The 24,960-nt window shown below is 35.9% G+C and overlaps 1 protein-coding gene across 15 annotated transcripts in view; it reads right to left on the reverse strand.

The window, feature by feature from the left end:
• Positions 1-24,960, reverse strand: part of HDAC9 (histone deacetylase 9) — a 970,134-nt gene that overhangs the window by 350,132 nt on the left and 595,042 nt on the right. For 9 of the 15 annotated variants that reach the window (XM_077122309.1, XM_077122307.1, XM_077122306.1 and 6 more), the window contains 3 exons: positions 17,510-17,641; positions 12,611-12,726; positions 2,744-2,866 (listed from right to left, as the gene is read on the reverse strand). In XM_077122309.1, the coding sequence (XP_076978424.1) occupies positions 2,744-2,866; positions 12,611-12,726; positions 17,510-17,641 (371 nt within the window). The remainder of the gene's footprint in view (positions 1-2,743; positions 2,867-12,610; positions 12,727-17,509; positions 17,642-24,960) is intronic. The other 6 variants (XM_077122321.1, XM_077122318.1, XM_077122328.1 and 3 more) reach the window with 2 other exon arrangements.

Below are 24,960 nucleotides of genomic sequence, written 5' to 3' on the forward strand. Positions count from 1 at the left end.
AAGTCTGTACATCATTAGAGCGGTTTCTTATGCCATAATTTCCCAAGACAAAAATTCCCTCTCACCTAATGGCTGAGTAGGGAAAATGTCTTGTAAAAATGAACTGAATTAACAAAGGGTAAATAAAGACAAGACTGAAGCACCAGAGAATATTTAATATTGGGTATCATTTACTGAACTTAAAATAAAAAAATTTACTTTTTAACATTAAAATATATGCTGATTGCTGGCTTAAGACATGGGAAGTTTACCTTAAAAGTATTTTTAAATACACTGCTTAAAAAAAAAAAAAGGTTTGTTGGAAAAATAAAATTTATTCAAGCAGCTAAACTAAAGACTGTATCCTAGGGATTAAGAGGCTGAAGATAAAATGGTCTGTAATTTTAGAGTTTCCAGTAAAGGAACAATTCTCTCTTTCTCTACATTTCCTCCAATGAGTTCACAGAGCTGTAAGTTTCAAAAATTTAATTTTTAAAATAAAATTCTCTAAATAGTTCAATGGAAGTATGTGAAAAATGTATTAAAAAATTTGATTTGAACACGTATATACATAAATTCACAACAGATCCCCAAATCTCTAAATATTGAAAATGACATCCAGATACTTTTGTTTAGTAAAGTAAACTACAAGTGAAATCAGATATCAAATTAAAGTGCTATTAACTTGAAATGTATGATAACACAGTAATAAGGCAATAATAATTATATCATCCATAGTAATACTGTATTATCCTATTAAAAGAACTTAATGAACAGTGGTCATTTTGGTATTACAAAAGCAGAAGTTTAATACCTCAAAATTACGTGGCATGTTTCTTTTCAAAACTCACGTTTCATCTTTCAAAATTGCTGTGCACCAGGGAAACAAAGCAATTTTAGTGATGGAGAAATTGAAGAAAAAGAGGTAAATGGCTTGTCTGAGTCACAGAGCAAGTCAATGCAATGTTTAATCTAGAAGTGATTCCTTGTTCTGGCCTCTTTTCCTTAAAATTACCCATGATTCAATAGGGAAATGGAATATTAGAGATCCCTTGGCCAAAGCAATGCTAAGCTTGAAATATTAATTGTGATAGCTGCATCCACACCAAATGGAAGCAAAGAAAAATGAAACTTCAATCCAAACCACATTGGTTTATTCATCCAATGGTACCAAATTGTATTACCATTGAAACATTAAATGGTCTAGCTGTAGTACTTGGTTTTTTGGAAAAAAACATTTTCGCTAACCACTTTAAATAGTATATGTGTGCATTAGCAGAGAGGCAAGCCTTAGAACATAGGAAAATAAAATACCTATTCATGTATCATGAGAAGTTTTTGTGTTTTGTGTATTTACTTCTCATCATAAAAGATAGGAATCATTTGAAGAGAAGAAAAATAATTTTTAATAAGTGAAGGTACTAAAATATTATCCATGAATATTTGGGTTTAGTTTCATTCCTAATTCTTTTTCCTTTTCACTATAATCAATTGTCTACAAATGCTAAATGTGAAGTTTCAAGGGCATAAGTAAATTTGGGATTTTAAAGCCTTTCCTCTGCAATCCCCAGGTATGAAACAGCATCCAAATTTTGCTTTTTTCCCATTGGTATAAGATCATCGTATCACATGAGATAAAATCACAGTTATTAAAAATTCCAGCTATAATAAAAATGGCTCATCGATTTTTACAGTAGATACTGAACACAAGGTCAAAATTTATCATTTAAAATATTATTATATGTGTGCTTGTGCAAAATTTATCATTTAAAATACTATATGTGTTCTTTTACATAACAGCATACCACATACATTTCTTATAATCAGGAATTTAAATTAGACACAAAATGGTCAACTCTTCATAATTTTCTGATGCAGGAAATATTGTGAAAGATGTGAGTTAGACATGCTGGACTCAGTGGGCCACTGCTGCCTGAGATTGGAAAAACTGGTGACAAGGGCTGGAATAAACTTTTCTTAGAACCCAATTTATCACATGACCTCTATATCATGATATCTACTAACATTTTATTGAAGAATTAGTCTTGGTTAGGCTTATAAGTCTTTTACAATGGCTAAAACTTTCTTTTATATATTTTAGGGAATATACAAAAAATAATTATGACTATTTACTGCTCTCTTCTACTAGTAAAGAAATTACTTCTAAATGACCCTATTTTACTTTTGTCAGGACTTTTTAAACTAACTAACTCACTTTGAATCTTGGAAAATACTTCAATACTGTTCTAAGAGACTTTCTTTAGATATGTATTCTTTAGTACTACAGAGTCAGTAACTCAAATTGCCAAAATAAAGCCATTCACAAACTACATCTATAAACATGCTGCTGTGTGTCAGACGCCCCGTCTCAGCACTGGTCTGGGGTGAGTTCCAGGCTGCTTCTACTGGCTTTGAAATCTTGGGTTTTTAAACTCCCCAAGTCTCAACAGCTTCTTCCATACAATGTGGATATAATCTCTGTTTCATGGGATGATTGTGTGGAGCTATTAGGATAATATATTTGGAGAGTGGTTTATTATTTTTTATTATTATTTTTTAGTGATTTTTAATACAGTTATTATTTTATATGCTATTATATCCACTAGTATAATTTCTGAGTAGAAATTGAATTGACCCTCTTTGAACAACTCAGTCAACAGTGAAGGAGAAGTTGCACCATCAAGTTTCTCCTCATTTAAACATCAAGGAGTCTTCCTATGAAGATGTCCCTCAGAATGACATAGAGTGATGTGCAGTGACTTACATTGAGCTGAGATGGCACTGCTGGAAGCCCCAAAGTGATATTGGGTAAAGAGGGAGAGGTATAAAGACTTAACAGGTTCATGGAATCTTCGTGAATTAAAATGCGTTGTTGTGAAACCATCTGCTGAAAAAACAGAAAGGAATGTCTCAAAATATTATAACCACAAATTTTATGGTAAAAGTTTTATATTACAGTAAATAGTTTTTATAATATCATAATTAGGAAAAATATTTATTATTTATGCACTCAGGAGTTATGTAAAAAAAAATTTTTGTAAGACATACTTAAAAAATCTGTAAAAGGGCTTCTATTCCCCTTATAAAATGTTTTTTTTTAATCCTAGCTTTTGCTAAAGATAACCAGTTGCCTACTTGTAAATGTCCAGCAATCAAATTCAATAACTCTGATGAGGAGATGGCATTACCTGAATTACTAAGTGATAACACATGTGCAATTCTGCATAGTTTTAATCTTCATATGGATTAAAAGTCATTTTACTGCTAGCAAAACTCACTTAAGAAAATCTTAGTTTAAATATCACCCTACAGGACTTCTAACATAATGCATCATCATATCTGTTTGGGTTTTTACTCTACGAACTATGAACAGACAACTCTGTGGTGATTTTCAGATCACTCATGTTCAGAAACTAAAGTGAATGCTTGAATGTTTTGAGTTCCTTCTACCACAATAGCCCTCATTTACACAGAAATACCCTAAATGTGCAGCATCACCATGCTTTTTTTTACAACAAATACCTTTTTTTTTTTAATCCAGTACTAAGAGTCATGTTTTCCCACATGTGGCTTAATATAGTTGCTTGAATTACATTTTCTGTTTAATTCTTGCTTCCCTCCCGGAACTTTTATACAATAAGAGTTACAAAGGTCTTATTAGACTAAGGAACTCTGGCCTGATATGGTCCCCAAGGGAACAACATCCCTGAAAAAGAATACCCCATGTAACAGTATGACACAGTGACTGCTTTCTTCCCAAACAAAAAGCATATGGGACTCCAATAATAGACCACCTCCAAGAGTCACATTGCACACACGGGCTTTGACTAAAGTAAATATAATAACTTGTCAAGCATGTTTGGGAGAGCCGTAGATTTTCCCCTGGACAAACCTGGGATATCAATTAACTGGGGAAAATATCATGTGCTAATACAATGCAACCTCAGAATGTCACTGAAGAGTGATGCTCTACGAAAACACAGGATGTTATTCCAAACATCACCTCAATCACACATTTGTTTGGAGATGAGTCCTAGCCTTAACATAATAAGACAGGAGGTGAAATGTGGCGCTTTCTCATTGCAATATGGAATTACAGGCTAATTCACATTTTGCTTTTTCTTCAAAGAAAAAGTCAGATATTAGCACATGAAAATCAAGAGGTATATTGAAATCATTAACATGACATAAACTTTATATGCAGCCATTTACAAAATAAAAGCTTCTAAAATACTGAAGTATGAAGGTGGCTGAAAAGGGTTTTAGTGTAATAAAGTATAAGATTGGAACTCTATTTTAGTAGCAATCAATAGTAGTTGCCTATGTGCTCTGCTTAAAAAAGACAAGCTTCTATTTCGCTTTCACAAAAACATTTTAAAAATAGATTTAACAGATAGAATATAAACCTGAAAAAGAACAAGAAGAATGTACAAGGAAGTAAAGATATTTTAACTTATTAAAATTTTAGCTTATTGGAGGCAAGGAGCAATTTAAAATAAAAAGGACATTCTAATCACTCATCTGTATTCATAGAAGAGAAAATACATTTGGAAAAATCCATACTTTAAATAATTTATGATATTAATTCAAGGTTGGATCTACTTTTCACAGCACTGGGATTGGATATGACTGCTGGAATGAGACCAAAAGATATTGCAGACTTCACAAAAGAGGTTATGTTTGTTTCCTAGACAGAACTATATACAATATCCTGCCAGATCATCACAGAAAGCAGATTCATACTAGAGTAAGACATAGAAATAGATTTCTTCTCAGATGTAATAATGGAACAATGCAATGGCTGCTCACATGGGCTCTGATTAAATCAAAGGGAAATGGGGATATTCTTACTATGGAATTGTAGACCCCTACAGTTTCACAACAAAACTGAGTTTCAGCTGTGCCATGTTCCTCTGAGAATATACTTGATTTTCAGTACTTACCCTGTACCAAGCTCTACATCAGCAATTTTGGGGAAGTTAATCTATTATTCATGGGCACTCTCCAGCTACCATTACGCTTATTATACAGACGAGGAAACAGTGGGATCCGCAATAAAAGTTTTAAATTCAACAAGGCTATATTGGTTTCTCTTTTTAAGTGTTGGTGCAGAAAGTACACACTACTCTGCAGCCACTTGTTGGAGGAAAGAGGGACCATAAAATATATGTAGCATGGTGGCAGCTTTAGAGAACAAGAGGAAGCAAACTCAAACCCTAAGGTTTTATGGAAAAGAATAAAAGAGTGAGCCAGCCAGCAGGCCTGGCCTTAGAAGGAAGTCCTGGTGACTGCATAGGCCTGAGGACCTTCAAGTTGTAGGGTCAGTTCCTGAGGAAGCAACTGCTGGGTATAGTTGATTATTCCTATAGAGACTAACTGGTTGGTATAGTATCAGATTATAGGGTTTCACGGAATTGCAGGTCACTTCGTTTAACTCTGATCACAGATGAGGAAGCAGGCACAGAGTAAGTACACTTCCAAATGGGCTACAGTCACAAATTACCCAATATAACTGAAAAACATTTCCTCAAATTACCTTCTTAAATACAGCTTTCCTCAAGCAGGTTTTGGATAGAAGTCTATCTGTTCCAGGTTAATGTCTCTCAATAAGAATTTGGAGCCACATCCGACACTGCCAATCCAGGGCAGACATATCTGAAAGCCAGATGAACAGGTGGCCAGAGAGACATCCCGCTCAGCCGATGAGGCTCCTGACCAGTCCTCGCAGGGCTGGAAGGCTGCCCTGCCCTACCACTGTGCGGAGCACCTAGGATTTCAGGCAGAGCCAGGATGTTTTCAGCAAGTAGTTCTGATACTGATCCAGTTCTTAAATCAGTGCTTAAGACGCCAAAATTTCACATCTTAGGACATGGGAAAGACAGTTTCAATCTGAAAATTTTTCAGTATCAGAAACTTTGTATTTAGTTAAAAATGGAAAAATTAAATGTATAAATGGCTATTACTTAATATTCAAAAAAACAATTAATGAGTAGGTCTTCCGTGTTAGATTAACAGTGTCAGGCACCAGGTGTACAACTAGATTCTATACCATGCAAGTTCACAGCTAACCAAGGGCACAGTAAAGGAGAGAACTACCTCTAATGGCCTGGGAGAGTAGCTATAATTAGAGTAAGGTTAAAGCACAATTTGATGGCACAGGGGAAAATGTCCATTTTAAACCAGGCTTTGATGAGTAACTAATATTTTGCCAGAAAAAGCAAGATTATGAATTGAGCCAGGTGTTGGGGCAGGAGAGCCCTACTTCCATTTTAATAAGGCTATTCAAAATTTTATTTAGCTTCTTTTCTCAACATCATGCCAACTGGAAGGAAATGTTATGGATAATATTTGCAATTCTGATGAATAAAATATGCATAAAATGAAAACTCACATCTCAATAGAGTTCTATATTTTGTCATTGAAATCAAGAAGCTAGTTTCAATTAACATACTCAAAATCTCTTACAAAATTTACACTGGCAAAAATTAGCAAAATGGACGATGTCAAATGTTAACAGGGATTTTAGAAAGGTACTGTGATTAGCAATTCTTGTGAGCAATCTGGCACTACAAACCAAGATGATCACACTGTATACCATGACTTAGTGACCACTATGCTGGGAATTACAGATCCAAGAAACATTCTCATTAAGCAATGGGGTGATATCTAAGGGGTATTTATTGAGGCATTTTTTGATGCTGGGTGGGAACTGGAAGGCATCCATCTGGAGAATGGGCAGGTAAAATGGGGCAGTGCCCACCATGGAGTATTAGGGTGATTAGAGGTCTGCACCTATAATGGCATAATTGGATCTAAAAAAGCAGCCTTAGTGATAAAAATTTTACAATGAAATCAGATGGGGAGTGGTAATATACCATGTCATACAAATTTACACATCCAATAAACAGGCAGAGAGCAAAAAATACCTATGATATAAGAACTCATGCAAACAAAAAAGAGAGAATGACTGTCTCTGGGGACAAAGAAAATGGCAGTGGGAAAAGGACTAAGGGAAGGGGTGAAAAGGGAAGAAATTGTCAAAGGTACAAATTAAAAAGGAAGAGAAAAATAAAGGAAGGAAGGAAAGAAAGACAAAGAAGGAAGATGAATACAGATGAATACTTTCCATTTTTTTAAGAGGACAAAGCAAAGAAGTTAATTGATGACCCTTGAAAGAATACTAGTTATGCATATAACAATCTACATTTTAGGAAGCCCATAGGAAAATTGCTGTGTAGAATTTTCCATACTGCATATTCAAAATTCCCTATAATATGTGGGGGAATCAGAAAAAGAAAAGCCTCATACAGAGTTCTGGTGAGAAGCAGTCTTTGGTGCAAGTGCCTTGCACTTCAGTTCTACCACTCACTGCCGTGTGACTGCTCAGCCACCTACCTTCCCTGGAACTCAGAGACCTCAAGTTAGTAATACAGAAAAGGGCTTTGCAAGGGCTGGTGTGTGCGATTCCACCCAGATCGACCCGGTAATATCTGTACCTATTAGAAAAGCATTCAGGAAGACATACTCATAAGCCTCAATCAATTGGGCTTTAAAGATTCCAAAATCCTAAATGTGGACTATCTAAAAATAAGACAGGCACATTAAAAAATTATATATATGTGTGTGTGTGTGTGTGTGTATAAGGCATAATCACTTAACATTTGCCTTTAGCTTTGAGAGTAATTTCTAACGTAGACTTTTTTATACTCTTCTTTCAGACCGCTGGCAGAAAATCAAAAATCCCCACATAATAAAGAAGAAAACTGCTTTGGCAGTAAATCTTTAATTTCATTTTTACCAAACCTTCAGTAATGTTGGACACAAAATGGTTGGAAACAAACACACAAACAAAAATCATTTGATAGACTTGCTTTGCATTTAAAAGGCTTTGATGTTTTGTTCAAGATCTTGCTTTACAATATTGACTCATATATTCCTAGCAAATTATTTTTGCCATAGCAACCTCCTTTCTTGGGGGGGGGGGGGTGTTTATTTGCTGCCATCTAAAACCATAGCTCTCTACACCCACTCAGAAGGGAGCATAACATTTACAGCAAATGTCACAATGATGATAATGAAACAGTAAGCAGATAAGTCACGTGAAACTGGGGCAAAACAAGTGACACTTAAGATGTTTTTAGAACACTTAACCTTATTAGAATCAGTTTTAAAAATCGTTTGTATTTGCTGGAAAAATTATTTAAAAAATAGCATAGCAGAGCCAGCCACTGATGTTCAATTAGAAATAAACCAGCTGCTTGGCTACTGTTAAAATAGCTATTAAATAAATATTCCAAATCTTAAGTAATGGTGTTGATATCCATGGAAACATATTTGAACTCACTGGTCCACAAGTATTAACAATAAAGCAACTAAATGGGTAAAGACATGTCTGACTGGAGCTGGAAACAGAAGCCCTGAGGTTTCAGCTCCAACCAAGTTCACAATGGAATAAAGCAAGTAGCTCCAACAATCTCAGTTCTGGGACTGAACATATGCAAGAAATGGAAGAAATGGAGCAGAAGTGGCCAGAGCAGATGGAGACTCATTCTCACATGAGTGTTTCTGGCACAAGGACAAACATGCTCATGAATTTCCCCAGAAATTCCCCCAGGAGTTAGCATTGATATGAACAACAAAAAGTGAACTTGTTTTGCACGTCACAATTTACCACCTGCATTTCATTTGTAGATTCCTTACAACAAAGCTGTTGGAGTAAATATTACTACCTTTTTGTGAGATAAGGAACCTGAGGTTCAGGGGAAGTTTGGCAATTTGCCTGCGAGTGACAGAGCAGTTGGCCTTGTAGCCAGCTCATCAAACCTTCTCAGTGCAAGGCCCATACTCTGGATTATACTGTGTTGTTTCCTGGGCCTCAACTTACTCAGTGTACTCTCCTCCTATCTCAGACTTAGCCTTTTTATAAACAATGCAGAACATATGAATTATAAGATAAAAAAAAAATTTGTCTTCATCAAGGCTACTTCTTGAGCAGTAATAAGGGGTATAAAATCTCATCATTTACAGGGGCTCTGAAAAAATTTAGGTGACATACTTTTCTACTTACAGGTCACAGAATAGAGTTCATTTAAATGTGTTCTACTGTAATATTTGAAAATGAAAAATCACCTGTACTGCTTAAGAAAAGACGGTAAAACAGATCTATTTTGTAAATGAAGTATGCAACTAGTTTTTTATTTTAATATTTTTTTACCTTTTATTTTTTTTTTAGGTGCATGGTCCGGGAATCGAACCTGGGTCTCCCACAAGGAAGGCGAGCATTCTACCATTGAACTAACTTGTATTTGGTAGTTTAGTGATGCAAATTATTCATATTCCCCAAATATTTCTACTGACATAAATAGCAATGTACTATTATTACTCATAGAAGGCTTCTGTATTAAGAATCATGCTAAATGATACTAAAATATGCAGTAAGAATCATATTAAATTCGAAACTATCGTCAAATAATTGGCTGAATTTTTTCCCCTCTTTTCTCCAGTTTAGGTGGAACCATTCAGTATTACAAAGCTTGCATATGACAAGTTCGGTCTGAATTCTGCTTGCTGTGACAAGTTCGGTCTGAATTCTGCTGTCTCCTCACTTACCCAGCATGAGTTACACTACAGAGCTCTGTGAATTCCATGCTGCAGAAAACCACATGTTAGCCATCAGGGTTGCATTTTTTGTTCTGGGCCACGGAGAGGCTACCCATCAGTGCATAAAGGTCTGCCCACCTGGCCTTTTGGATCACAGTTCAGGCATACAATTAATTCATTATGAGGCAAGTCACTGCTTGCTTTTGAACTAGTCTTTCCCTCTTTGGAGGTGAATGTCCTGTCACTGACCTGAAGAAATATCTCTACCCTTTCAAACACCATTAAATCACATTTCCTTCTGTTTTTTGTTTTGTTTTGTTTTTCAATGGCGGGGTGAAGGGAAAGGTTTGTAGTGCCGGAATATGTTCAGCAATTAACTCAAAAGCGAGGGCATTTAAACAGATATTTGTGACAGTAAAGGCTTTAGGAATATAAAACAGGTTAAAACAATATAGGCAAACTCCTTTAGTTTAGATTCTCTATTGTATATACTTTAAAATTTGAAGGTAGGGTCACAAAATCTATTACATTAAATTAAATTTCAGAGGCCAATAAAAGACTTGAAGTAAAGAGAAAAATCTCACCTCTTCCACTTATTTTCAGTGTAACGAATATTTATTTCTTGGATGTTCTTATTTCCTTTGCTAAGTACAATATGTAAACAGATATTAATCTATAATAAAGGAATGCATGTGCTTTATCTTTATTATGAAAACGTATTTTCCCTCTTCCTCCCCTGAGGGGTAACCACTATGCTAAATTTTGCATTGATCACTCCCTTGTCTGTTTTTTTAACTATAGTTTTACTGTATATGTATTCCTGAGCAATATCCTGTATTGCTGTTTCTAGACCACATGCAATCCTATCATCCTGCTAGGCTCGCAATGCCTTACACTCAGCAATGCATTTCTAAGACTCATCCATGTTGCTGTAGGTAGTGGTGTCATTTTTCACTTTCCAAGGGCACAAAATCCACTTAGAGTCTTATAAGAACTCAGACCCTTAAGTATTTCCACAATTCCTGAAAATCCCATTCTTCAAATGGAGAGGAAATTGACATCTCCAGTTATTTAGAAGTATTGTGACCAAGTTCCTCTTTTTCAAGAAATTGATTAAAAGGATGCAGAAAACCGACCAATATTGAAATAAAATTGCTCTAATAGAGATACAGTGCCTACAACCAAGAGCCCAAGAATCCCACTTATGTCTCTGGTCACAAATACATGTACAGTATTTGTTCAGCCTGGTACCATTCTTTAGAAGGGGTACTGAAAAAGAAAACGGGGACCACAGGATGGTAAGAAACAAGAAACAGATGAAGGACCTGGTACAAGGGAAATGCCAAGAATTGTTTTTCTTGAAATTTCTGAAAGATGACCATAAGCAAGAGAGCATCTATCTATTCTATTTATTTTCCTGGGAAAATTATTTGAGGGAAATTTTTGAAATCTTGAGTGAAGACGTATGCCTCTAGACAGGAATCCTATTTGCTTTTCCAAGCACCTGAGGGCCACTGAACCATTTTAAACCATGTGAACAGACTGACATTAGATTTATTTGGGCTACAGACCAATGCAAGGACTAGCTGGTGGGCATAAATTTTCAAGTTGGGATTTGGTCCCTGCTCTGTTCAGCACCAAGAGAGCTCTGGGCAGTATCCACAATCTGTGAATACAGTCCTTTGGGATTCCAGTTTAGTGTTTGAATTGTCTCTTATTAAATTACCCTCCTTAATCAGACATAGATGTCTTCCTTATCTCCTGGATTCTGAGAGACTCTGAAAACCAAAGTCCAAACCTCAAGTATACAAAAGTCCTGCAATCAAAAGCAATGTCAGGGGAGTTATTCCTCTGGGGTGTCTGCCTTCACTTATATTTTGAACTGATAATTTTATAATTTGTAAGTGATTTATTACATATACCTGCATATGTGTGTGAAATTACAGAGGACAAATTGTGGCATAATGTATGGGATATCTCTGAATTGAAGCTAGCTGTCTGAAATCAAATGGGATGTCTCAGGAGACAGTGAAATAAGTTCCCTGTAAGTAGAAGTATTGGGACAGAGGTTGGAAAAACACATGGCAGGAAAGCTATAGAGGTGATCCAAGAATAAAACAGAGATTTGTTTAGTTCCTTTCATCCCCAAGGTATCCTGATTCTATAAAAAAATAAGGGGAAGAAACACGTCACAGTTATATATGAGAAGATATCACAACTGCTCTCATTGCACAGACCAATGCATGGTAAAGGAGGAACTATAATGACAGGAGAAATTAAGGCTTACAGTCAACTGATGGGGATTTCAAAACAGCTGACTCCAAAGAGCAGCTATTTGCAGGCTTTTGCCTCTGCTTAGCCTAACACAGAAACTACACAGCCAAATCCTTGGTGACTCCCAATATTTACTTTACTCTTAGTCTTGTATCATTGGTTAAAATAAGTCATGTGTTAATTTAGACTAACTTCCTATAATATGCCATTCTTCAAGGGTTGAGTTCATTTCTTATTCATATTTATATCTCCATTGTCAAGAGAAATGACGGACATATAGTAAGTAATCAATAAATGATGTCACAGTGAAGGTCTATGTCCCTTAACTATATTTACTCCAAATATTTTCCATCACTCTTTAGATCAAATAGATAAAATCCACCTTTTCTGGATTGTCCTGCAAAATCTGCATAAGTTGTTTTTATTTACTGATGGATCTATCCTCATCAGAATAACTGATTCTCCAAACACACACACACAAAAAAAGCAAACAGCAGCAGGACGAGTGAATTGCTCAAATGTTGAGCGGTATATACTCAGGGCTCCTAAGAATGTTTTATTTGAGTATTACATCTCACTATTGTTCAAAAACTGATTATCATCCAAACTTTATAAAAAAATATCAAGTTTACTCAATTCCACTCATTAGAGACCTATAAGAAAATTAACTAAGAGGTGGCTTTAAGCATCAATTCAGAAATATCACTTTTTATTAGGTAGCTAAACAAGGATCTAAATATCTAAGTAAGGGCCTTACCTCCGTATGAGGAGCAGGTGGCAAAACCGAAGTCTCATTTTCAACAACATTCCCAGTTGGCCCATTATTTGGTGAACTAGGACCAGATCCTGGAGAACTGCTACTGACCGAAGATTCTGAAAAACATTGTAAAGTACAAATGTATTCATGAAAAACATAAAGATGAACTTTAGTTACTATAACTCATATACAGCCCTGGACAATTTTCTATATGCATGAAAAGCAACATTTCACTAAATAGAAATAACTGTGAAAATTTCTGAAGCATTTGTAAATTTTCATGTTACCTTTCCCCCTTTCTATTTACTGCTAAAAATACAACAGAGTATGTAATAGTTTCTAGAGATGTAAAGATATCCAATTAGAGAATGTTACAGGAGCTGTTACTGAGATTAAAAGAGAAAGAAAAGAAACTTTTCTTGCTCTGTGTTACCATAAAAATGAACTGTGGTGTAGAATGTGTGCTTGTAAAGGTCATAAAAACATGCCATCAGTACAAGCAGGCCCAGAACCATTCTTGTTGTGTCTGGAAAAACTGCTATGCTATAAACTGCTCTTTATCTGAAATACAAGGACTATACCTCATTACAGCTTATTTTAGTGTTGTATGAAGAAAATATGACAGAATGTAAAATCTTAGCATTGCACTGATGGCCCTGTTTATCAATTTATCTTAATTCTACACAAATGATTTTCCAAAAGATAGGAAGTTGCTTAAATTTATTAAGTTAAATTTCAAATACTGATACAACAAGTGGCTCCTATTAGTAGAAGTTAACAATGCAGGTTATGTTTTAAACTCCTCTCATTCAGGATCAGATATAAAACTCACAAACTTAAAAGCACCTAAGTTTGTGAGGGGACCAATGCATTTATTAAGGAGGTATCTAATTAACAAAAATACAAACATCCCCTTCCTATATACAGAGCTAACTGAATTCATTCCATCATGCCTTGTTCAGTTCTAATCCATTCCCTATCACATTCTAGTTCATTCATTTCAAAATGTTTTAGTTGACTCACCCTTAAGTCTCGTCAACCCAACTCTACACAAATGATCATGCTTCAGAGATGGAGGATTTCTGTCATAAAGATCTAGCTTTTTTTTTTTTTCTTTTTACCTCATGATTATATTATTCAAACTCTCCTTTCCCATTTCAAAAGCAAAGTATTTTCCTTTCTCCCCTCTCTTCAATGTTAGCTCGTCTGCTTTCACCCAGGATCCCAGGCCCTTTTACTTGTTTCAGGAGTTTGCGCCATCAATTATCTTGAAACTTCAGGCCCTCCATCCCCTCCAGAATTGTCCAGTTAGTCTCAAAGCATGCTAATAATTCTTGCCAACAGTGCACTCTCACAGTGTATTTGAAGCCTTCTGACACAGCCCTCATTCCCCCCAATCTTTCTAAAGCAACATTCTCTAATGCCCGGTTTCTTCTTCCATCACTCCAATTTTCCCTCCTTCTACCATTCTCTAAATAGAAGCCAGTCACCCACCTGAGTTTGTCGTCTTAGCTCTTTTCTCTTTCAATTGTCAAATTCACTCAATATTGTCACATCAATTGCATTTTTAGGCAGATGAATCTTGTGAAATGTCTCTCTTTCTCACCTTTATTTCCCTAAGTTCCAGCCCAAATCCCTATGGAACACTGAGCATTTTTTAACCTCCCCTTACGTGTGTGTCAGACGATGTACTCGAATATAAAGTACTATGCTTATCTTTGTTAATCTTAGTGTGCCCTCTTTCCCTTAGAGTCCTCCTTACTCCCCAATTCATCCCCCCAATCTAATCAATTATAGGCTCTTTCAATATTTGTCTTTACACCCACTCTCATCTAATTTCAACTACAATCACCTTAGTTTAAACCCTCACTATTTTGTCATGTACTAGTCAAGGTGGCTCTGAGTTGCAACAATGATCTCTCAAAACTTTCTATACACTGTTGTCAGAGACATCATACCAAGGCACGTTTCACCACACCTGTCCTCTGCTCCAACCAGCGTAACACGTATTTCCTACCACGGTTCCTCCTGCCCTCTGCGGTGAGCAAAATTCAATCACCCACATACTGGCTGCATGTGCCCAACACTTTCCCATTTTATAGTTTTTTATCGTCCTTTACATTCACTTGAAATACTTCATTGCGGACTGTCTTTCTGTCTCTATATCTTAGTTCTATTAGGATTAATCTGGTGTTTATTCTTGCCTCTTTTCTTGTTTACTTTTCTCTTAATGTCTCATTTCTAAATCCTGTCCTTTATAGAAAATATATTCTTAACATTCTTGTCTTATTAACTTTAAATTGTATTATTTTTATGATTTTATGTGATAGTCACACATGAGTATTTCAGTGTGTAGGAGTCACTGCAGCAAGATCTAGAATTCAAGGCAACAAACACTGCAACAGGATTCTACAACATTATACTGGTGGGGTCTTGGAGGAGGTAAGACATGATTTCCTGGGAACAGTGAAAAAGTTGTGACGCTGGAACTGGAGATTGAAGTCGACTGGTTCATGAAATAGGGGCAATGGAGAACACAGAGTGGAGGAGAAGGTCTTGCAGGGCTCAGGGATGTGCCAAGGCTTAGCACTTTAAAAGACTGTGGCCTGTTGGAGGGAAGGAGACAGAAAACATTTGCGTTTACAAACGAGGAAGATGGCAAGTTTAATTTTCCCATGACACCTACTGAAAAGACAGAAGTGTTTGTGTTTAAAAAGAGCCTATCTTTGAGCCTCTGAAATGGGGAGGAGAGAAGAGGTATAGAGGTGAGGAAACAGCAATGGCTATGCAACTCCTATGATGCTATGATGTTCTCTGAGTAGTTAAAAAAATAATTAGTATTGGCATCTCAAAAGAGCTCATCCAAATTAGATGAAAGTTGGCAGAGAAAGGGGGAGCAGGACAAGGGGGAGGAGCTCTGTGTTCGGTGGTACAAAGCTCTGCAAAGGCATATGGAGTAAATGCAACATAGCAGTTAAAAATATCTTCCAAAGCACCCAAGTCCCGGCTCAGTGTTCAGAAATGCATCTAACAAGTGCACAAGTGTCTCTTTGAATACACATTATTTCCTGAGAGGAAATAGGGAGTCATCTCAAACAACTAAGAATAGAAAAACATCCTATTTCAGAGGTACAGAAACTCTAGCAGACTCTGGTAACTCATAACTCTCATACAAATTGGAATTAATCATTCATTACTCAGACATTGCACTGTATTCATCTGCAATTTGGGAAGTAAGAAAAAGTGAGTAACTTGTGACCACAGATGAAAAGAATTATGATCATAAAAGAGACTAACAGGGCAATAAACAAGAACATTGAGATAAATAAATATGATCTTATTTATTAAGATTTTAAAAGCAAACAAAAGCATTGTATATGTGTGCTTTTCTCTTTTCTTCAAGTTTTTTCATTAATAAGGGAGCCTACTATTTACAATTAGAAAAACTACATTTCTCCATTTACGGTAGACAATTGGTATGTTCATTAGTCTTTTACAGTCATTAAAACTGATTTACCTCCACTCTGATACACAAACTTCACCCCCACCAAGGGCTTCATTAGGGAAACTTGAGATTTATATTTAATTAAGTGCAACACTACTTCTTGAGGAAAAACGTCTGTAACTTAGAATTTAGAATTCAGTTGGTCTAAAGTGATTAGACTTGAAAATAAATGTAAACCCAACTAAAGTAACTTTTATTCATTTTTCATTTCTTTAGTATTTCTTATCCCTAAAGTAAAAAAAAGTCTCATTGTAACCACCAGGACTTTTCTTCGGATAAGTATATTAATCTGTTAGGTTTGAAAACAAGACTGAATGTTTTGGTTTTGCTCTTTTTACATATGTTGTTCAACACAGTTGATGAATACACAGCATTAATGTTCTGTAAATTAATATACTTTATCTATCTCTACCTCCATAATCCTCCATATCACCTCTGCAAAGGAGATATAGAAAACAACTAATTTTTAAAATCCTGCTAAGGATCAGCTCTGAGCTCGGAGAACTAAACATCAATTGACTACATGGTAAAAGCACATTGTTCCTTGAATGGAGAAAAACAACTGAGGAGGACCACTTCTCTTTGATTGATACAAAGAAAGAAAGAGACCAGGTAAAGTGCCTGGCTCTGGGTAGGCACTCAATACACAGTAGCCAGTATTATGATTTGGGCTAGCCTTTTTTGGTTCTTGTACCCCTAGGTCGTCTATAATTTCAGATCAGATACAACTGGGACTAGTGGGGGTTGTAAGACATCAGGTTGAATTTCCTAACCTGTTCACCCTATTACCAGCCAGGCAGCTAAAAAAATAAGAACTCTTCCATTTGAGACTAGTGAAAATGACAGCCTCTTTCCCTTCATAAAAGGCCATATATCCCCCTCATGACATAAGTCCCAGCTCACTAGTAAACACATAAAGTCATTTATGAGTTCTGTAAATTTTTTGAAAAGTCAAGGTTTTGCTGTTCTGCATGGTTTAATTTTCCCAGATGCATTTTGTGTATTCACGTTTGAATATGGGGGAAGTGCTCTTCTCAGACCTCCCTCTGCTCTGGTCTGATCAAATTTCATTAAAAGTTGTGCTCTCCTGGTTGGCATTCCCGAAACAGACTGCCTGTTTCTGAAGAGATTAAGGTGAGCCCTGGCATCCCCAAGTCATGCTTTGATTGACACATAGCGCCATCTTTTTTCCCAATCATTTCCTGTTTAACACAGTTGGTGAATACACAGCAAGATTTACTGAACTCCTTGTGAGTTTCCAATATAATTTCCTCTCAAGAAATGTTTCTCTTCAAAATAACTTAATATGCAGAAGGCATTTTTGTTCTAAACTATTTATTTTTCATTCCTGCTACCAGCATTTGTTAGTAGAATTCTGCCCAGCCCTCAATTACCTGTCACCTCAAACATTCTCTTCTTGAATGAAGTGACAACATTTCCATCCTTCCGCCTGAGTAAGGGGCTGCTTCTCCTCTCTGCCACTTTCTGTTTTAACCTGGACCGCACCTTCAAGTTGGGCTCAGAGGCTGGGAATTGAGACAAAGAAAATAGATAAAAATTAAAAAATAGAGAGCCAATTGCTCCCGTGTATAAAAGAGGCTCACTCATTTCTTGGCCCCTTCTCTTACACAAATTAAAATCCCAAGCATGTAAATAGGCAATTGGCTCTAAATTAATTGACCAAACAAATATAGCAATTATTTATGTGAAATGTATGAAATGCTTTTCTTTTTCTTTAGATATGAAAGTGAAAAGAGAGCAAAAATAGTTTTCTTCTTGTTTAATCTAATGGAATTGGGCTTGCTAATGGGAAGTCTAATCACTAATTTTTTGGGGTCAGAATAAGATTTATTATGCTTCATTGTCAGTCCTCTGAATTCTCTCAAGGGTGAAACCCAATAACTACAAAACCAGTAACTTAATATGATTTTAGAGATTCTTGCTGACTTTTGGTAATAAGAAGACACCTCTGTGGAAACTTCTGATTACTGAGCATGTAATTTATACCTAATTCTGACTCCTGGAATATTTGTTAGCAGTTTCTAACCGGAAACCCTGGAAAAACAGACTCGGTATAGTAACACCAAACTAACTAGAATCATTGCTGAATTAAAAACCTCTTTATACATTCAGAATACAATCAGTTTGAATGGTCAAATGGCCAAGTCTTAGAATTGAATGCTCTGCCTTGGGTTCCATGTTCCAAAATACAAATACACTTTATTTTTCAAATGGAACATTTACTAGGCACTAGTAAGCATTTGGGGTGAATATACTTCTTTATTCATACATTTAGATATGTTTATGCTACATTTCTTTGGTTCTATAACCACTAATTATTTATTAGATTTTTAAACAATTATACATTAGAAGAAGGGAAAGGCTGGATGGTGTCTTTGGGTAGCAGAAATCTGATGATGATGATGGTGATACTGCTGATGATTATAACAGGATACCTCTGATGATGATAATCAAAGAGTTACATATTGCATTCTAGTTTTAGTATTGTTTTAAGCAGTTTATTAATACTAACTTTTTTAATTCTAAAAATCCCCGGGAGGAAGGTACTATTTATACTTTGATTACATGGATGAGGTACAAAAACACAGAAGGTAAGTAACTTGTTCAAGACCATGTGGGTAAAAAGGGGCGAAGAAGGACCTGAGCCCAGGTGTCAGGTTCAATTTGCTTGTTCTAGACACTGAAAGCACACCACTGCAGCCTTCCCTGTGCATGAACTCCATGACAACGACAATAGAGATTTTCCAAAGCATTTGCATCACATGCAATGTTTAAGGTAGCTACATTTTTGATCAGTAAAATGCTAACTTGTTTTCTTTGAAGGGATTTTATATTTTTGCCAGACTACAAAGGGTTTCAAAAGTAAAACTCACAAAAAATCTTTTTCTTATTTTTTTATTCTTTCAGACTTTAAACATCTATACTTTTGGTTTCTCTATATTCTTTTCTTCCTTCTCTTACATTGTGGGTCCTCTTGAATGTGGCTAGATTTTCTACCCTAAATGAAATAGGAACTCAAAAGAAAGATGAAGTTCAGTTTTACAAAATAAAGCAAGTAACTTGTGGTTTTTTTTGCATTCTACACAATTTTATGCTTGAAAATTTTGTAAAAGCAGAAAATGGAGAGCAAGTATATAGATCAGGGCTGAGAATGAAAAGCTCAGGGTGACCAGAGAGCAGAAATACATGGTTTCTGGCCTCCCTCCTGGAAGAAATAAAGGAACCATTGTGGGGAAAGATTAAGGTTCTTTGTTTAGACCTTCCAGAATACTAATTTACGATACTTAAGTGGAAAAGCCTCAGTCTTGATTACTAGTATCCAATTCAGACAGGATCGAAGTGAGAACATAGGATGCATAGTTTAGTTAAATGGTGTTTTTTGTTTTGTTTTGTTTTGGGGGGGTGCATGATCCAGGAAATTGGTTTTTCTTACATTTATTTTTAAATTCTTTCAAACATATCAATCTTGTCTCTGAAAAACTAAAGGAAATAAATAAATGCATCTATCTGTTAGTTATGAAAGTTGAGGAATCCATACTTTAGGTACTAAATATACTGTTTTCAGCTATAGTTTGCTTATAACTTTATGACAAAAATCACAGGTTCTCCCAGACTCAGAATTAAATGTGACTTTACAATGAAATTTAATAGATTGATGCCATAGATTTACTGTCCAAGAAGGGAGTAAATTAACTGATGAATCACTTTGAAAGGCAATGGGTACAGTAGAAAAGACCCTGCATTTTCATTGGGTTAAGCCCACAACACACTACTTCCAAGTTGTGTAATTTCAATGAGATTCTAGTCCTTTCTGACCCAGGTTCTCCATTTGTGAAACATGGAATTTAATTCCTTCCTTATTCTACAAAACTGTGGCCACCCAATTAGATACCTGAGAATTACAAAAATGTTGAAGATCTGGGCAAAAGTGAAAGGAAAGAAAATGTTTATGTGATTTATATATCGCTACTATTGGGTTACCCTGGTAGTTTAGGTAACTGGCCCAGAGTTGGGACTGGACCTCAAATCTCTCAATTATTAGCCCATTCCCCTCCTTTAGCCTTAGAATAGCCTCCCACTGTTGTTATTTTATGAATGCCTCAACATCCCTAAGCAGTTAGCTTGCCCAACATACTTCGTCGTCAGTGGTCCTTTCATAAATGTCCGTGACCTTTATGAAGGTCTTGGCTGCAGTTTCCTGCCTATTCCTGATTAGTGCAGTCCTACCATCTTGAAAGGTTACTGTAGAATCAAAAGAAAGAATCTAGGAAAGGGTAAATCAGAGCTTCTCCTGTGGGGAAGATTTTGCCACAAGGGGACATTTGGGAATATCTGGAGACATTTTTCATTGTCATTATGCCATCAGGGTAGGGGAGTCAGAGTGCTACTGACATCTAGTGAGTAGAAGCCAAGGATGCTGCTAAACACCCAACAATGCACAGGAAGTTCTCATAACTAAGAATTACCTGGCCCAAAAGGTCAGCAGTGAGAAATCCTGGGCTAAGCAATCAACGAATGACAGGTGTTACCAACTTTGTTAGACTGGGGTGATCAAAGGACATTATATATGTCAGAGATTCTCAGACTGGGTTGGAAGGTAAGAAGAGAAAGGTAGAAAAACCAGAAATCAGGGAGTGTTATATGTAGCTTTAAAAAGCAGTTAAATATTTCAATACATTTTATACATGTCAATCAATTTTACAATTTGTGATAAACTAATATTTCTAAAAAAAAATAAAGCTAAACAACTGTCACTGGTGGAGATATGGTCATAATTCTTAATATTGGGAAAGATAATATTTGAGGCATTATGATATTTTCGTATTTACAATTGAGGATATAGGTTTTTAAAAACTATGAATCACTGATGTATTTGTCATCCACCTGTAAAGGGCAGCATAAAACTTATTTTCACAGAGTACGCAATCTACAGTATCTTTATGTAAGTGCTCATATCCACTGGTGCTAGCTAAAGCTTCTGCCTCTATTTCAATCCTGATTTTGAGTCACCAGAGATATTTCAGTGGTGAGGGCAAAGTTTGAGATGACAGATGACCATCATTTACTCTTTGCAATGCTCTATAAGTTCACTCATAACATTTCAGAAACCCATACACCAAAGCTCAGCACCATATATACCCAAGCAGACTTATTCATAGTATGCTGACTCAAGTTTGCAGTTGGAGTTAATTCCATTTTTAATTCTCTGGTCTCTCCAAAGACAGAAGATTCCATGCCAGTGACCTACTAATGGGTGCAAATCCTCAGAGTCCCCGAAAGAGGTCACTAGCTGGGGAGAAGTTCTGCTGGTATATGAATGTACTGCATGCCTAGCTGAATTACTCGCCTTCCCATTTTACCCTACACCCATCACTCTCTGCATCTCCATTAATCACAGAAACAGAACACAAGTTTTTTAATCCATGTGCCCACCCGAATAAATCTGCCAGCTGAGGAGATAACACTGTATGAACATTTGATTACTATTATTTAAATGACAACAATCAATATTAGACTGAAGGGGACAGACAACATTTTTCTCTCTTCAATTAAAACTTCCTGTTTTCACTTTAAAAGGAAACACAAAACATAAAAGACGCCTCAAGAACTACAAATAGTTCAAATATTTATGCCCAAATGATCTCCATGGTGTAGAATGAAGTAGGGTAACAGGATATGAAGATGAAAAATGGGAAAGGAATAGTAAAGTTAGGTAGCAGAAGCACAGATTTAAAAATTAGGATTCTAAGGCCAAGCAACTGACAAGGTTCAGACTTATTTTACTAATAGGTGGTTGGTATGAGTGTGTGTGAGTGAGGAAGATGGGGGGTATGAGTGACATTTTCACACCTGTGCACACACAATTTTGTGCAAAAGGACACAGATGTCTGAGCCTAACAGGCCAGACTTAGGTTCCAATGCTAACTCTTCCCCATGCTAACTATAACCCAGGGCAAGTTGCTTCACTTCTGTTAATCACTGTATCACCTATAAAAGAGAGTAACAATACCTACCACACATTATGGTGGACGATTGAAAGGTGGAATGAAATGCCTGTCTCAGTTGGCTGAGTGACGCAAAACAAGTTGTTCAATTGACATGACATGTTGAATAAATTATGTATAAGAACAAGGAGGTTATATTAAAACAAAATGAAATAAGTAGAAGGAAACATGGTTCCAAACTGTTCTATTTTTATTCCTAGTATAGCATTCTAGGAATGTTATATAACAACAAGAACAAATAACAACAGTTCTTCTTACACTTTTTAGTAAGTATATTTAAAATAAGTTATGGTCAATAGTTGACTGTATATATTTCCCTTAATTTTTTGTTTGCTTGCTTATAATTTCTATTCTATTTAGTTGTTTTGAATAATCACTATTCACAAAGGCATACTGTGTCCATTTTGCCTCTGTTCACTTTTAATCCTAGTTTATGAGTAATTTTTACACCAATTTTTTAGACAAAATTTCTCTACCACATACTGCAGAACATAGAAGTTCTTCATTCCCACTGGCAGTGAATATAGGGAAAAAAGGAAGAGATTTCTATTGAATAATGAATAGTAATATTATGAAGATCAGTAATTAAATCAAGATTAAATACTAGATTTATAAATGTTTCTTCATACTTATGATTACTTGGGATATGCAACAATTCAACATGCACCTGTAGCTCTGTAACGGCACGTGAAGGGTAGGTCTCCACCTTCAGCCTGAGATGCATTTGTTGGCAGAGATACATTCTTCCCTGCTGTACTGAGTATCTGCAAGATTTCTCCATCCAGTTTCTCCTTCTCCTGTTTCTCTTGTCATCTTCTACCCAAAAGGCTACCTTAGAAGTTGCCATATCCTGATGCTCTATCACTTGGATCCAAACAGAGATCACCCATCACTCACCTACTCTACTGTGACTGTCCTTTATGAAAACTGGGTCTGCAAGAGAATTTCTGCCTGGGTCACTTTTCTCACCCAGGCTAGCACTATAGAAATCCATGCCATGTGTATGTACACTGTTCAATTGAATAATCAGTACAATTATGAAAAGACACTTTGGGGATATTGTAAACTCTATAATCTAGGTGATCAAGAGACACTGGTTACTCCTAGTTAAATGTTTCGTATTGAGATAAAAGCTATGCATTTTCAAAATCAGCATTCGGAAATTTATACAACATATCTAACACAAAATTATGTTGGTTTGCTTTTTGTCCTGGAGACTATGAATCATTAATGCTCTGAGTCAGATCTTATGCAATCTGAAATCAAGGAGAAAAATTTCAAACCTAACTATTTTTAGTTATAACCAGTTAACTATATGTCTATTCGTATATGAAAATTTCAAAAAGTATATTCATTTAGAACTTTAGCTTCTAAGAACTGGCAATATTCATGGTAATATATGAAGGCAGCTTCCTGCAGAAATTGTAACACTTTTCTTTATTGATTCAGAAATAGTGCTGCGTACATCTTCCATTCTCTTATTGAGAATATATCAGTTAGACCTATGTGTTGAGATCATTGTTCCTTTTCATAAAGCATATTAGTAAATGTTACCCATGTTATTGTTTGCAGTGATCTATTATACACATTTATTTTTTAATGACATTTATTGCTTTCTTCTGATTTATGTAGCCATACATGATTGAGATTTTAAACAATGGGACAAATTAAATTTATCCTGCTAAAATGTTTCCTTTGTGTTTTGTGTGTGTAAAAGTAGTTGAAAATGAGAATCATATGATATTTATGATTGTAACCAGTTTGTTCGCTAATAAAATATTTTTCTCCAGGCAATTATATATTATTTTGAAAATACATTGTATATATACATGTACTATCCATCATTTATCCACATTTGCATGTGAATATGCAACATTTTATTTAAGCATTTAACAATGTTCAACATTTAGGTGTTCTGCAATGTTTTACTTTTAAATACAGCACAGTGAGCCATACCATTGTCTCTGAATCTCTATTTGCATTTGTATTTCCTGTTATCAGCATAAATGGAATTTAATCCTTGGGTTTCTCACATATCCAAACAATAACAACCTCCTCATGATTAGAAAAAAAAAAAAAATCCCCAAATGGGCCTGCATGGGAAAGAGTATTACTGAGTCTCTGTCAGCAGCTCAGAACAGCAGGGAAGGCCAGCCGGGTTCCCTGGCACAAGGAGTACGGTCTAGAACGGGGAGGGTGCCAGCTCTGGGTGGGGACTGCCCCCAGCATCGGTGGGCTCCTCATCTCAGGGGCCACAGCATAGCCTTCTAAGGCATAGGGGCCCAGCAGAGGGGTCCCGACTACCTAAATCTAACAGCCATACTAGGTGCTGTCAGTCCATGTGCTAAATCCATTTTCCTTTTCCTCACCAGTGTTTCTCCCAGCCCCACCCAGCAGCCTGGTGCTCAATCTGCATTTGGTAAAATGTACTGAGTCAACGAATGGATGAATGCACAAACTGCTATACCTGATGTGCTCTTGTTTTTCTTATTTTTTAAAAAAATTTTAAAATGCTACGGCAAACAGGAGCAAATGACTATTTTTGATACATTTTTATAGCATTTTAAGCACAAATCACCGATTTTAACAGATAAGTACTGTAACCCAAACTATGTGATTCTGGAGAGAAACAACTTATAATAAATTGTACAGTATTTAATCATTTTTATATTTAAAACTAAAGCTTTCTATTTATTTCATTCCAATATTTAATTAAATTCAGTGTACAGTACTGAATAACAATATTGAGAACCAAAGTTGCTGGTGCCATGAGGACGAGGTCCATGCATTGTCATGTTTCCATTGCTCATTCAGCACCT

This window comes from Tamandua tetradactyla, chromosome 1 (assembly GCF_023851605.1).
Source record: "Tamandua tetradactyla isolate mTamTet1 chromosome 1, mTamTet1.pri, whole genome shotgun sequence".
Lineage (NCBI taxonomy): Eukaryota > Metazoa > Chordata > Mammalia > Pilosa > Myrmecophagidae > Tamandua > Tamandua tetradactyla.